This window comes from Musca vetustissima, unplaced genomic scaffold, assembly GCF_032173495.1.
Source record: "Musca vetustissima isolate MV318-11 ecotype Yass unplaced genomic scaffold, APGP_CSIRO_Mvet_v1 utg2425, whole genome shotgun sequence".
Lineage (NCBI taxonomy): Eukaryota > Metazoa > Arthropoda > Insecta > Diptera > Muscidae > Musca > Musca vetustissima.
Genome location: NW_026872420.1, coordinates 73,391 through 87,579, shown reverse-complemented (window position 1 = coordinate 87,579; position 14,189 = coordinate 73,391). Strand labels below are relative to the sequence as shown.

At 35.8% G+C, this 14,189-nt stretch overlaps 1 protein-coding gene across 1 annotated transcript; it reads left to right on the top strand.

Annotated features, from left to right (window-relative positions):
- Positions 1–6,090: 6,090 nt before the first annotated feature.
- LOC133327061 (protein insensitive-like) lies at positions 6,091–6,645 on the top strand. The gene has a single exon (XM_061535974.1). It carries the CDS (start codon positions 6,091–6,093, stop codon positions 6,643–6,645), a length of 555 nt encoding a protein of 184 aa, XP_061391958.1.
- Positions 6,646–14,189: the final 7,544 nt, after the last annotated feature.

Here is a 14,189-nt window from a genome sequence, read left to right as displayed (position 1 = left end):
AAAATGCACATTCAACATTTCATAGGAATTCATTTCAAAATCCAATATGCCAACACAACAAGTTGTTCTTTCGATTTCAAGGACCTGTCCACCGCACATCCATAAATTGGGGAATTCCCAGTTTTAAAACTCACCACAATGTATACCAATCGTAAAGGTCGCTGCCAAAGTGAAACGATTCTTTTATGACGGTATTACTTGTGTGAGAGTTCAAATACCTGGTAAAGCATAAAAAAGGACACACACGACAAACATCCGATCGTATTATTATAATCATAAATCTATCGTTAAGCATGACTATGTTGATAAACATATAATCTCTATTTATCTATTCAGAGCTGCAAGCATTGATATTCTAATTCTTCATACGTACATATATACATTGTGTGGCTGTCTTCATGTGCGTTCCCATTAATCCAGTCCTCCATCACTTTCTTATCATGTCCAATTGAAATAAATTGTAATAATTTTCAATTTAAAATCAATCGAATGTGATTCCTACATACAAAAGACAAAATGAGAACTTCGGCAGAAAGTGTGGTCTTCAAAAATGGCAAGATTTTTTATTTAATATGGAAACAAGCCTTCGCAGGATGTTGCATTGTCGTATATAGCGCCACCTGCATATCATAGATTTATAACATTATCCTGGCATAAACATAATCCAAGGACAACTTTTAAATACGATTTGGCACCATAAACTGTAGTTCAGTTTTCCACCACTAGTGGTAGAACTACGTGTAGTGTTGCCAACCCTATTTACACGATTTTAACCCTTTGTTGCCCATAGGCAACAAAATGTTGTAGAGCTTATATAATAGGTGGATACTAAATGTATATTTTTGTCTGTCTGATTATTGACGACACATATCAAAAGAAAAATATAAAAAAATCAAATTTTTGGTCAAGTTATTTGTTATTCAATACGTAGATGAGTGCAAAAAATGTGTACAGTACCAATTTGTGTATACAGTCAAAATTATTTAAATCGCTTCGTATTCGCAATGTACCATCCAAATTGTTGTTGAGTTTTGTAAAAAAGAACCCAAAGGATAATTAAAAGTGATTTTTCGTCGATATTGCATTTTCCTTTGTTGATATTGGACTTTTATTTTTCGGAAAGAAGGTACTGTATCTCCGAATGCAGGGATGTAGCGACGTTAAATTTTGTTCATATCCCATTTAGGATAGTTACATTAAATCTGTGCAAAAAAAATCGGGTCTCAAAGAGTTAAAATTCATAGCCAATTTTTTTTAATACTCTACATTTAAGATGGAAATTACAAATAAGACTTTCAAAATTCTAAAAATGGTAGGGAAACAGTATATTAATCCTCTGAGAACACGAATGACTTAATATTGAGACCCTGACAAACCATCTTAGGAGTAGTGGCCATGGTATAATTATTACAAGGTTGGGTATACCCAGCTACCAGCTGATTAAATTTTTTCTCAATGTGGCTCGTTCTTTCAAATCAAAATATACATTTTGTGTATGTGTTTGTATTGTTTTGAATGTCATGTCAAATAAATTCTAATGAAATGAAAATGATTTAAAATGATTAATTACATTGTTATGCATGAAACAAATATTTCATGGTATTCCCTACTGGATTTTGAGAAGAAGTCATAACCTTTCATTCATTTTTCGCGTTAATGTTTTTAAATTTTTTATTTTATTTTTGGCTTTAGAAGCCACTACCTACAGTGTTGCTTTTTTGTTATTCACCACCTCAAGTTGTCCTACCTTGTATTTTTGTACCAATATTTGGTATATGTTGGCAACGCTTAAAAATACTTTCTTACTACCCTCCACAATTTGCATATTCTGAAGGAACCAGCCGCATTTTCAACAGAAATTTGTGTAAATGCTAAACAATTGCGAAGTCTAATTTTTTATACCCTCCAACATAGTATGGAGAGTATATTAATTTTGTCATTCCGTTTGTAACACATCGAAATATTCATTTCCGACCCTATAAAGTATATATATTCTTGATCAGGGTAAAATTCTAAGACGATCTAGCCATGTCCGTCCGTCTGTTGTAATCACGCTATCTTCCGAAGGAATTGAGATAGGGTGCTGAAATTCTGCATAGGGTTGTCTTTTGTCTGCAGGTAGGTCAAGTTCGAAGATGGGATATATCGGTCCGTTTAGGCATAGCTCCCATATAAGGGTACCCCCCAATTTTCGGTACTTTGGGGTTGTTGAGCGCGTTTTTCAACCGAATTCGGTGCAATTTGGAATTTGTAGTCGTATATGGTAACAAATCTCCCTACCAAAAATTATTTATATTCGCCCCCTTTTTGGGGTAGTCCCCCTTTTTTATACCCTCCACCATAGTATGGAGGGTATATTAATTCCGTTTGTAACACATCGAAATATTCATTTCCGACCCCATAAAGTATATATATTCTTGATCAGGGTAAAATTCTAAGACGATCTAGCCATGTCCGTCTGTCCGCCCGTCCGTCTGTTGTAATCACGATATCTTCCGAAGGAATTGAGATAGGGTGCTGAAATTTTGCGTAGGGTTGTCTTTTGTCTGCAGGCAGGTCAAGTTCCAAGATGGGATATATCGGTCCACGTTTAGGCATAGCTCCCATATAAGGGTACCCCCCAATTTTCGGTACTTTGGGGTTGTTGAGCGCGTTTTTCAACCGAATTCGCTGAAATTTGGTACATTGTGTTCTTATTGGGTACTAAATGTCTCCACAAAAAATGATAAATATAGGTCCACTTTTTCTGGTAGACCCCATATAACGGTACCTCCTAATTTTCAGTATTTTGGGGGTTTTGGTCGTATTTTTCCACCGAATTGGCTGTAATTTAGTACTTTGAGTTCTTAATAGGTACCAAATATCTCCACAAAATATTATGAATATAGGTCCATTATTTCGGGTAGCTCCCATATAAGGGTACCCCCAATATTCGGTATTTTGGGGTTCTTGAGCGCGTTTTTCAACCGAATTCGCTGCAATTTGGAATTTGTAGTCGTATATGGTAACAAATCTCCCTACCAAAAATTATTTATATTCGCCCCCTTTTTGGGGTAGTCCCCATATAACCCCCTTTTTTATACCCTCCACCATAGTATGGAGGGTATATTAATTCCGTTTGTAACACATCGAAATATTCATTTCCGACCCCATAAAGTATATATATTCTTGATCAGGGTAAAATTCTAAGACGATCTAGCCATGTCCGTCTGTCCGCCCGTCCGTCTGTTGTAATCACAATATCTTCCGAAGGAATTGAGATAGGGTGCTGAAATTTTGCGTAGGGTTGTCTTTTGTCTGCAGGCAGGTCAAGTTCGAAGATGGGATATATCGGTCCACGTTTAGGCATAGCTCCCATATAAGGGTACCCCCCAATTTTCGGTATTTTGGGGTTGTTGAGCGTGTTTTTCAACCGAATTCGCTGAAATTTGGTACATTGTGTTCTTATTGGGTACTAAATGTCTCCACAAAAAATTATAAATATAGGTCCACTTTTTCTGGTAGACCCCATATAACGGTAACTCCTAATTTTCAGTATTTTGGGGGTTTTGGCCGTATTTTTCCACCGAATTGGCTGTAATTTAGCCCCCTTTTTGGGGTAGTCCCCATATAACCCCCTTTTTTATATTAAAATAGTTATCTAATTTGTTCCACGTTTTGGGTTTGGTTCTAAGAGTCTGTCGTAATCATTTAACCTGCGGAGGATATCGAGATAAAGCTAGAACGTAAGGTTCGATAATGAACTATACATGAACTATAACCCGCATATAGACCTAGCACCTGTATGGGAGGTATCAGAGGGAGTGGACCGATAGTCCACAAGGGAACTAGTTACCATAATTAGATACTTGTTCCCTGCCTTATCTTGTCTTAAGTCGTTTCCTACGGTGAATTCTCAGTTTCTCTTATATTATATTTTTATTTAGACTGATTTCTCTTCTATTTTCACTTCCACCAAGAAATACACACAAGACTCTCGTTAAATTTTCTCATTTCACTATCTATGTTTTTTATCTGGCAACACTTTTCGAAAATGGCGCGACCAACCAATTGTTGCTTCCTAATCTAAATTTTTTGCGCTTCAAGGACTCGAAATGTCAAATTTCAGAAATTTCGTTTGATCACATTTGCCACCTTCAAAATATCGAACATTGCTGCGTTTTAGTAATATGAAAGCTAAACCAAAAACGTGGATCAAAGTTTTGGCGTTTTTAATATCAAAATCTTAGGACTAATAGCAATGTATGTATCAAAATGTAAAGTTCTATCTTAAATAATGCTATCTCTGTCGAGGTTTTAACAGGCGGATGGACGGGCATGTCTAAATCTACATAGAACTTTATTCTCATAAATAATAAAAATATACATTATGAGCTTCGATTGCAAAAGGAATGCCATAATGAAAACATCCTCCATCTTATGACAGCGGTATACAGATCTTCGAATAAGAAATAAATTATTCCACTAAGTTCCTTCTAATTTTGCCCACACCAAATAAATGTGTATACTACTCTCCTTTCAGTATCTCCTCATTTGTATCTGGCAACACTTTTCAAAAATGGCGCGGAAATATGTTTTGCATCAGTTATATTTGTTGCTGTTGGTTTTACAAAAAAAATCCAACCAACTGCTGTTTGCTAATCTAATCGAACAATAGAAAAATTGTATTCATATTTGCACGGTTGATCTCCCATTTCAAAGACCTCGAAAACGCAAACATTAACGAGAATTTGCCCGCCATAAATTCAGGTAAGTGTACATAGCCATCCATTGGTTACAAGCAGCTACCCTTACCCTTAACAAGAAAACGAAATAGGATCTATTTTCATTTCAGTTAGAATGGCAGATCACCGCGTACAAATATTTACTACCCTTATATGAGGCAGCATACAAACACACACACACAGGAACACTGTTACTTAGGTAGGTGATGTGAGCAAAAGGATGTGTAATGGCACTCATGCAACAACACAGACAACAAGTACAAAGGATCTGTTGTTGTAATCCTGTAGGTATGCTACTGCCAAATCGAGTGTATCGTATATTATGTGCCACTGCCAAACAAACTCCAGTCAGTACTAAGTGGAACATCAGAGAGAGCAGAGTGCCACCGCCGCAAAGAAATCAATTGAAATAAAAATAATATTCTGGTTTGAATTGCATATTTAAAGCTGCTGCTTTGCGATATACTACAAAATAGAATGGATTCCAAAATGGTAAGTTGTTGTAAAGCTAATAAGCAAGGGAAGTTTTTTCTAAAACTAATTCTCCTCCTTTTGATTTTTCTAGATCTCCTCACAAATTATCATCAAGCCACAACAGAATACTGCCACCAAAATAATGGTGGCTAATGGACAAAATTTCAAACGAGTTCCAGATGTTTATGAACGCCCCCTGATGATAAATGCCTGGTGTCAAACGACAAATGATGACTTCAAATTCCTTTACGAATTCGAACACAAAAAAGAACAGACCAAACGGGAAAATGAACTGTTGGAAAAAATACGCATTCTGGAAGAAAATCTTAAGGCCCACACCGAATTACTTTCTCAAATACATGCAACATCGGCAAGGACCTCGGCTCTGCTAGGACAATCCGCAACTACCACTACAACAACAGCAGCATCTACTACTGAGCAACTCACCATCAAACCCATACAAATACAAACTATCGAATCACAGTCCTCATCTACAATAAATTCCTATAAAGTCACCGAATCCAGTCCAAGACTTAGCAAAAGTTCACACAACTCTCCAACTAGCTCAGTGATAAATCCAATTCATCAAATTCCTTCCAACCACACAGAAAGCATAAAATACACCATAATTGCAGAGGGGGCTGGAGATGCCCACGGCGAACCAATAGAAATACAATTGGCCGAAGATGATGGTGCTTTGAATCTAAATAACTCTGCAGATTCCGATCGTTTGGAAATATGTTTGGCATCGGATGATATGGAAATTAAAACGGAAACAGTGCAAACAACTCTTCCAACAACAACCACAATTACTCCCCTGTCACGCAATAACTCCAGTGAACCGAACTTCTTAAAACGTAGGCGATTGCCGGCAGATGAAAATGAAGAACCAATGGAAAATTCCTTTTACGAACCAACACAAAGGAGACACAGCAACAACAATCTGGCAAACATCAAAACTGAAAATGTCTACACCACACCTAAACAACAATCGTCACCATCGCCAGGAAATAACATGGACACGGCGGAATACAAACTTAACATAGACAATGTTATGGTGTCGATTGGTCCCAACAATACCAGAATACCCGCCAAAATCTATGAAAGTATGAATTGGAGTTCGGCATCGATTGCAACGCGTAAACTACTCATGGCCATATTCGATCGCAAAACCTTGGCAACGCATTCGATGACGGGAAAACCATCACCAGCCTTCAAAGATCATGGCAAGCCATTGAAACAAATGTTAGATCCATCGGCAATACAGGATATTATTTTTGCCGTGACGCGTAAATGTAATGTCTCGGAAAAGGAGGTGCGCAATGCCATTACCACAAAATGTGCCGATGAAAATAAAATGATGAAACTGCAATTGAACAAGCGTACACCAATGCGTGAAATCAAAAAGGAAAATACTATTACCGTTAAGACGAATATGATGATGTAATTGATTGAGTGGTGGTGGTGGTGGTGGCAGCCTCATCCACAAAGAAGTTGAATATTTTTTAAGCCTCTGTTGTAAATCCCAAGGAATTTTGTTCTAAAAGTTCTTAAAGCACTTGAGTACAAATTTATTAGACACAAAAAACAAACAAACTAATAATTACGAATTGAAATGTATTTATTATTAAGAAAAAATAAAACCAAATATTAATGTTTAATTTAAATCAATGTTTGATTTTGCATAAAAAACGAACAAAAATAATTAAATTTTACAAATTTATAGAGTACGGGACTAACAAATCTCATAGCATCCTTCATCGATAATAAAACATTCATTAAAAAAATTCTAAAGGAGATGACATTTTGAATGAAAGGCATTCTTTATGTCTGAAGTGGCAGACAGTTGACAGTTGGCCGAATAAAACTCGGGTCGTTGGGGATTGTAGACCCCTCTGTCGTGGAAACAAAGTCTAGACCTGGACTTCGCTTTATAAGTATTCCTTTTGTTTTTATACCCTCCACCGTTTGCCATTATTTGAAATATTCGTCATAAAAGTTTTTGGTCAGTTTTTGCAAAATTGTCAGGCTGAATCCCAGTTTGTTGTTTTTGTTATAAGAACAACTATTTATTAGTGGGGAAAGTATGACATTGTCCACCAAGGTGTAAAATTCTATATCGATTTAGCCATGTCCTTCTGTATCGAAATCGAGTTTTGAAAATTTTGCACAAAAATTGCTATAACATCAGGGATGTTTGATATTAAAATATCGATCCCCATTTTATAGTGGCATTTTCAACCGAAGGTGGAAATTCAGTATGTAAATGTTTTGATTGAATCCATATAAAGGTCCCAGTGCATATGGAGGCGAAAGTTGCATTTGCTGAACATTGTCAATATTAGTCCATGTTTTGAAGAATCGTCTAATGGAATTATGTCCCCATATTTATATATTGCTTCTTGTTAACAAAGACCCCTACTTGGTTCGATTATTATTATGAAGTTTTCTACACAGACTATTCAATAGAGAGTAAAAAACAATATAAACAAGCCAAAGTTAGGTAATTTTTATGGTCCTAGACTTATTTTTTCAACTGAAGTGCCCGTATTTTGCCATTTGGGAAATTACAAAATTTTGAAAGAGCACTATATACTGAAGTTAAAATAAAAATTATTACAGTTCTTTGTCAGAATTAAGTCTAGTAAAGAAACCACCAAATTGCTATTTTCAAAATTTACTGCTTTTGGCATCATACACTCTGGTAAGGGCGATATATTTAACTACCCATAAATAACCACAATTGTCTCCTTGTAGTACATTTGTATTTTTTAATCCAACCAAAATGGTTTCTAGAACTAAGAAGATTTATAATTCTAAAAGAACAAACACAAATCCTCCCACATACATACTTATTTTTTAATACGCTAACTGGGAATTTCCCATTCGTAAAAAAAAACGAAGAAACAAAACTAAAATCAGCAGGTACAAAATAAAAATCTATTTCCTTCAAGGTCATTAGATGGCCGACTAAGTTATGGCGGCAGATTCTATGATCATCAATAGTAGAAACATTCTCAAAATCTACCTGCCATAGATTGCAATTCCAGGAACTGGCATTTCTTATAAGACATATGGTGTGCTGTACATGTTCCAGCTGCACTAAATCCTGTCGTTTTCCTAGAAAAATGTAAGTATCAAATCTTATTCGACAATGGATGTATTGTGATTAGAAACGTTTGATTTTAAAAATAACATCACAATGTGCAAGGATATTTCGAAAGCCGAAGCTAATATGGTAAATAATGTTATGTATAGGTTCCTATTAGCACATAAATGTTCACGTTTTCAGAAGAAGATCCTGACTCAATCTCATACGTTGTCCGATCATTATTAGTTAAGAAATTATAACATTGTGGCTGTATCAATGTTTGAAGCACGATGAATCCGCTTAAGTGCAAGACATAGGATCTATGTTTCATGACGGCCCGAATCTTACACGGCCAATGAATATCATCTCAGCCCATTGTGTAAGAACAGAAGGGTAGCTACAGTCGCTTTATTGACTATTTAATAACATTATTGGGCCGCTTGAAAGTATAAATGGAATGTGCCTATAACCATCAAAGTACCTAAAATAGAACGGGGCTATGCCCAAAGATGGAACTATTTTGAAAATTTTCTAGAGAGATGTCAAGAACATATAATGCCAAATTATAGCTGCTTTGTAAAAATGGCGATATCATGATTTCGTCAGACAGAAGATCTCACTTTAACAATTTTTAAGCTTTTGTACTTCAACTTCGTTTGCATACTCAAAAATACTTCTACAATTTACGAAGTTCTCTTTAAACCTTTTTACTCGACAAGTTTTGCCAAGTAAAAATGTTAATTTCTTCTTGGCTAATATATATTGAAATTTAAAGTGTTCCCATCAATTTGTGTGATATTTTTTCGTGGTTCAGATTTAAATATTGACCTGCGTGAAGTTTTGTTGTGCGTTTAGATATAGCTTCCACATATACTATCCGCCCATTTTATGAAAATGGCGCTCCAAACTTCCATCGGTTTGTCTGAATGAGACGAAATTGTACATAACGTACCAAATTGAGTCTAGACTGACGTGTGTTGAGTTTCGTTCAAATCGGTCCTGATTTATATGTAACTCCCCCATCTATGTTCGGTCGATTTATTTAAAATTTGCACCAAAATCCCAAAAGTTTGTACAATTGAGACGAAATATTGCATAGTTTACTAAATTGAGTATTGAAATTCACCACACCTTGGTACAGGGTATTATATATTTGCCCATATGGGATTATATTAATTTGTTGGTTCTTATATCTTTGTAGATCACATAAAGAATTTCTTCCGATTCTATGTCAATAGTCCTCCAAAGATGCTATGTATGTTTCATCGACAGCATATTGTACGTAGGAGCATCTCAGTATGAACCTAAAGTGGTGAAGAGTATCATATAGTCGGCTCCGTCCGATTTTCGAACTTTCCTTACTGGTTATTTTTATTATTTTTTTGTACTCTAGAAGTGATTTTAATAATTACGGATATTCTCATGCATTATAGTACTTTTACATTCTACCGGATTTCCTTAACCCAGTTAGTTCCAATTGTCAATTCCGTTGTATGCATGTCAATCAAATAAATCAAATGTAAATGCCGTTTTAGTCCGGGAAATCTTCATATGACATGTTAGAAAAGTTCTCCGGTTTCAAATCCCGCTATAAGTATAGGACAAATAATCTCATAAGATTCAAAATACATGCCAAGAATAAATTTCTCGTTTTGTCTTCTGCTAATAAATGTTACGTTAGATTTACGTTTTACTAACTCCATTTTCTAATTGGTACTTTCCTTCATCTGGCAACAACGAAAATATTCCATAAATTCCCATGGGAATTTAATTACTTTAAATTAAATTATGGATGGGAATTTTGATCATTAGTCATGGCCTTATTTCGGTGGTCCCGGTATATTATAGTAGCAGTAGTCTATTAACCGATTTTTGACTTCGCCTTATTCATTGTATGTACATTTATGCCTGTTGCAACAATTGGATACGTCGCCGTCCATCCAATTGGCATCTGGTTACATCTGGCAACGATAGGAATTTAGCGCGTAAAAATATATTTTGTTTTCAAAAATTGATCCAGCTGCTTCATTCAAACCAAGCCGGCCGGCCATCCAACCTAAAATACAGCCAAATCGTTGTAATTATTTTCCTTGTTCATACGAGTGTCAGTGTGTGTGTTTGCGTGTTGTTCCGCTTTATTAGATTTGGCGCGTTCTATTCAGTTACCTACTCTATACCTATTAAGGGAATAGGATTTCATCACAGTCAGAACTAAGTACATAGCATTTTCCACCCTTAATTCCATGCAGCCCTTACGATCGCGTGTATGAGCTGTATGCAACAAGAACTAGAAATTTAGGTAGACAAACAATACAAAGGATACCGGAACGAACAGCAGGCAAGCTAATGAGACCTATTTACTTGCAGCAGCGGCAGCAACAACAAATTCAATAGTCCTCGCCATGTGTGTATATTCAAATACGCTCATGGAATAAACCGTCAGTCAGTATTGAACAAACCAACGAGGAGTAAAGTGCCCTTGCGAGAAAAACCCGTCGTGTTCCAAATAGAATATTTTCTCACCAGTCGTTTAAATACAAAACCGTGCTATTAAATATGGATACAAAAATTGTAAGTAAAGAGCCACGATCGTGATGCAATTCAATTGAATTTCTTCATCAAATAATTAACTTTCATTCCTTTAGATATCATCACAAATAATTGTAAGACCACAACAACGGATTCCAATAAAAGTGGTCACAGCCTGCGCACAAAATTTCAAAAGAATTCCAGAACAAAAATATGAACGTCCTCTTATGATGAATGCCTGGTCTCAGACAACTGGCGATGATTTCAACTTCCTACACGAACTTGAACAAAAGCAAAAATCATCAAAACGCGAAGAAGAGTTATTGGAAAAAATTCGTATACTCGAGGAGAATCTCAAAGCCCATACAGAATTACTATCTCAAATACATGAAACCTCAGCCCGAACATCTGCATTGCTTGGAGGACAATCAAATCAACAAATGATGAAACCTATTCAAATACAAAGTATTGAATCACTACAAAACACCAAATCATCTTTATATTCGATCCCAAAAGTGGAACGTGCTGCTGAATCCGTTGCATCGAACCGTAATTCAATGCAAAACAGTACATCAATATCTCCAAAAAGTGTTAGCTATACCATTATAGCTGAGGGTTCAGGTGATGGTAACCACGAACCCATCGAAATACAATTGGCCGAAGATGATGGTGCTTTAAATCTAAACAGTTCAGCAGATTCTGGCCGTTTGGAAATATGTCTTGCCTCTGATGATGTGGATATGAAAACTGATGCAATTTCAACACCTAACAACAACTCGCATATATCCCGTACCGATTCAATGGCATCACTCAATAGTAGTACTGAACATAACGGCACCAGAAAGCGAAAGTTTGACGCCTATGAATCGGGAAAAGAGAATCAAAGTACAAACTATTATTTCAATGAACAAGGTGTTCTAACCCATTCCAATAAAAAACACAGTATCATTGAACAAACACCCCAGAAAAGTCTACTGAAACCAATAAAATCCGAAAATCTTATGGCCTCAACAAATGACTATACCAATTACAACACTCCCACACAGAATAACATTTCTTTGGATAATAAAATCAATAAAGACTATGTTATGGTTTCGATTGGACCAAATAATACTAAAATACCAGCTAAGGTTTATGAGAGTATGAACTGGAGTTCGGCATCAATTGCAACGCGAAAACTCTTGATGTCGATATTCAATCGTGAAACATTGGCAACACATTCTATGACAGGCAAACCATCACCGGCCTTTAAGGGACATGGAAAGCCTCTTAAACAAATGTTGGACCCCTTGGCAATACAGGATATCATTTTTGCGGTTTCGCGGAAATGTAATGTATCCGAAAAGGAAGTACGCAATGCCATTACGACCAAATGTGCCGATGAGAATAAAATGATGAAACTTCAAATGAACAAACGAACACCAATGCGTGAAATGAACAAAGAAAATATCGAATATAAGTAGTTATAAGATGTAGAGGATATTTTGCTAAACTGCAATCCATAGGATTGTGGTGGCGCCAGCCATATTTGTTAATATTTTGTTACTTTTTCTTCAATACAGCACTAAGGTACAAATTAAATAGTTCTCGAATATCAATGTTTTCACTATCTATAAAAAGTGGTGTTAATACAACAGACCTAAGATAAATGAACCAAACTATGTATAAAATATTTTTAATATAATATTTAAATATGTACCGTTGTAAAATATTATCTAATAATTATTTTTGTTTAAATTTGTACTTAATATATTTAATAATAAATACATACCCATACTATAATAGGGTAAATAATTTATAAATAAAAATTTCGAGTTTCACACATAGTTGAATAATAATCGAAGGAAACCCATGGGAGAAAAAATAGAACAATTTTCATACAATCGTAAAATACAACCAATATATAATTTCTGGTTGTAATTCCCAGGTCTTTCCTCAACATTCCCTTCCCACGGTCATTTGTAGTAAGGAATTGTACTGACGTATTTGGGTTGATGGAGTTCAAAAGCAACATCATATAAGATGGTTAAAGAAATTTTGGAATTATGAGATTTTTGATAAAAAGTACCAACCCTGTCTTCGAGGGACATAGTGATGCAGCACATGATGTAAATTGTGTATCCTAATTGATCCAAATGTTTCACATCGTATACTATTCTATTCAAGTTTATGATATTGTAAATTGTCTGCCAGGATATTTTTCATCCAGGGATGGGTCTTTATATGGGAATTTTCGTAAAATATATATTCTCTGAGTAATGTCGGTAGGAAAGTATCCGTTTCAATGGGGCTTTAAAAAAAATATATCTTCCAAAAATTTGCCTACCAGAATAACGAAGTGTCAAACTAGAGCTACTTGATTCTTTTAGCAGCCCCACTCACATTAGGTGGAATATTTTGATAACCATTGTATGAGGGGTATATAAAAACGTATACCCACATATTTCATTTATTTCACATGTAATTCGAGCGATCAAGCTCATTAATGAACATAATTGCAAGTATACCACTACACCTCCTACCACGCGTGATACCGGTTAAGGGGAGAAAAAACCCAAAAAGAGAAAAAAAAACAAAATAAAACAATTTGATATTAGAATAGATTTTCAACTTTATTTGGCAAGTGGTTTTGTTTCGAAAAGCAACAAACTTTACCTTTAGGTGTGCGTGCGAGAAAGCAAGTTTAATCAACGAGAGCGAGTTTGCAAGTGATGTTGCGATGGGCATGAAAGCAACAGCAAGGCCGTGATCAACAACTACGACCACAGCATTGGAAAGCGCCTCTCTGCATCCGAACTAAGCGAATGTGGCTTCCAGGAGATATAGTAGAAGAGAGCGAAACTCTCCCCTACAATCCGAACTAGGCGAATGAGGCTCCTGGAAGATATGCAGAGAAGATTTCCCCATTGGGCTCCGAAGAGCGGCCAATTAAAGTGGTTAATTGTAATGCTGTAGAAGGGGAAACAATGTATCGAACATATACATTGCCGTAAGCAATGTATCGAACTTAAACATTGCCGCCCACCTTGCCGCGCTAGCTGCGTGGCAACCGATATTAGATTAGTACGCGACTTAAACTATGGTTAGTAATTGCATTGTGAATTAAATGCATCGATAGGTATAGTAGTTCAGTTTTATTGAGCAGGAACGGATATAATTCAATTTGAGATTATTTATTTTTCGACTATTTTGACAAAAAGAATACACGATGAAGTTATTCTTTACTATTTACAACTAATTTAGTCTCTGGTCGACGAACAATTTCTTGTTGGACCTAAGTGATTGCTCACGACAGAGCACAACGAGTTATTGAAATTGCATATTGAAATTGCAGTAAATACTACAAATTTTAACTAGAGAAGTCTATTGAT

Excerpts from the sequence above, each read along its gene's own strand:
- LOC133327061 (XM_061535974.1), top strand. The coding sequence starts at position 6,091 with ATGGAAAATTCCTTTTACGAACCAACACAAAGGAGACACAGCAACAAC.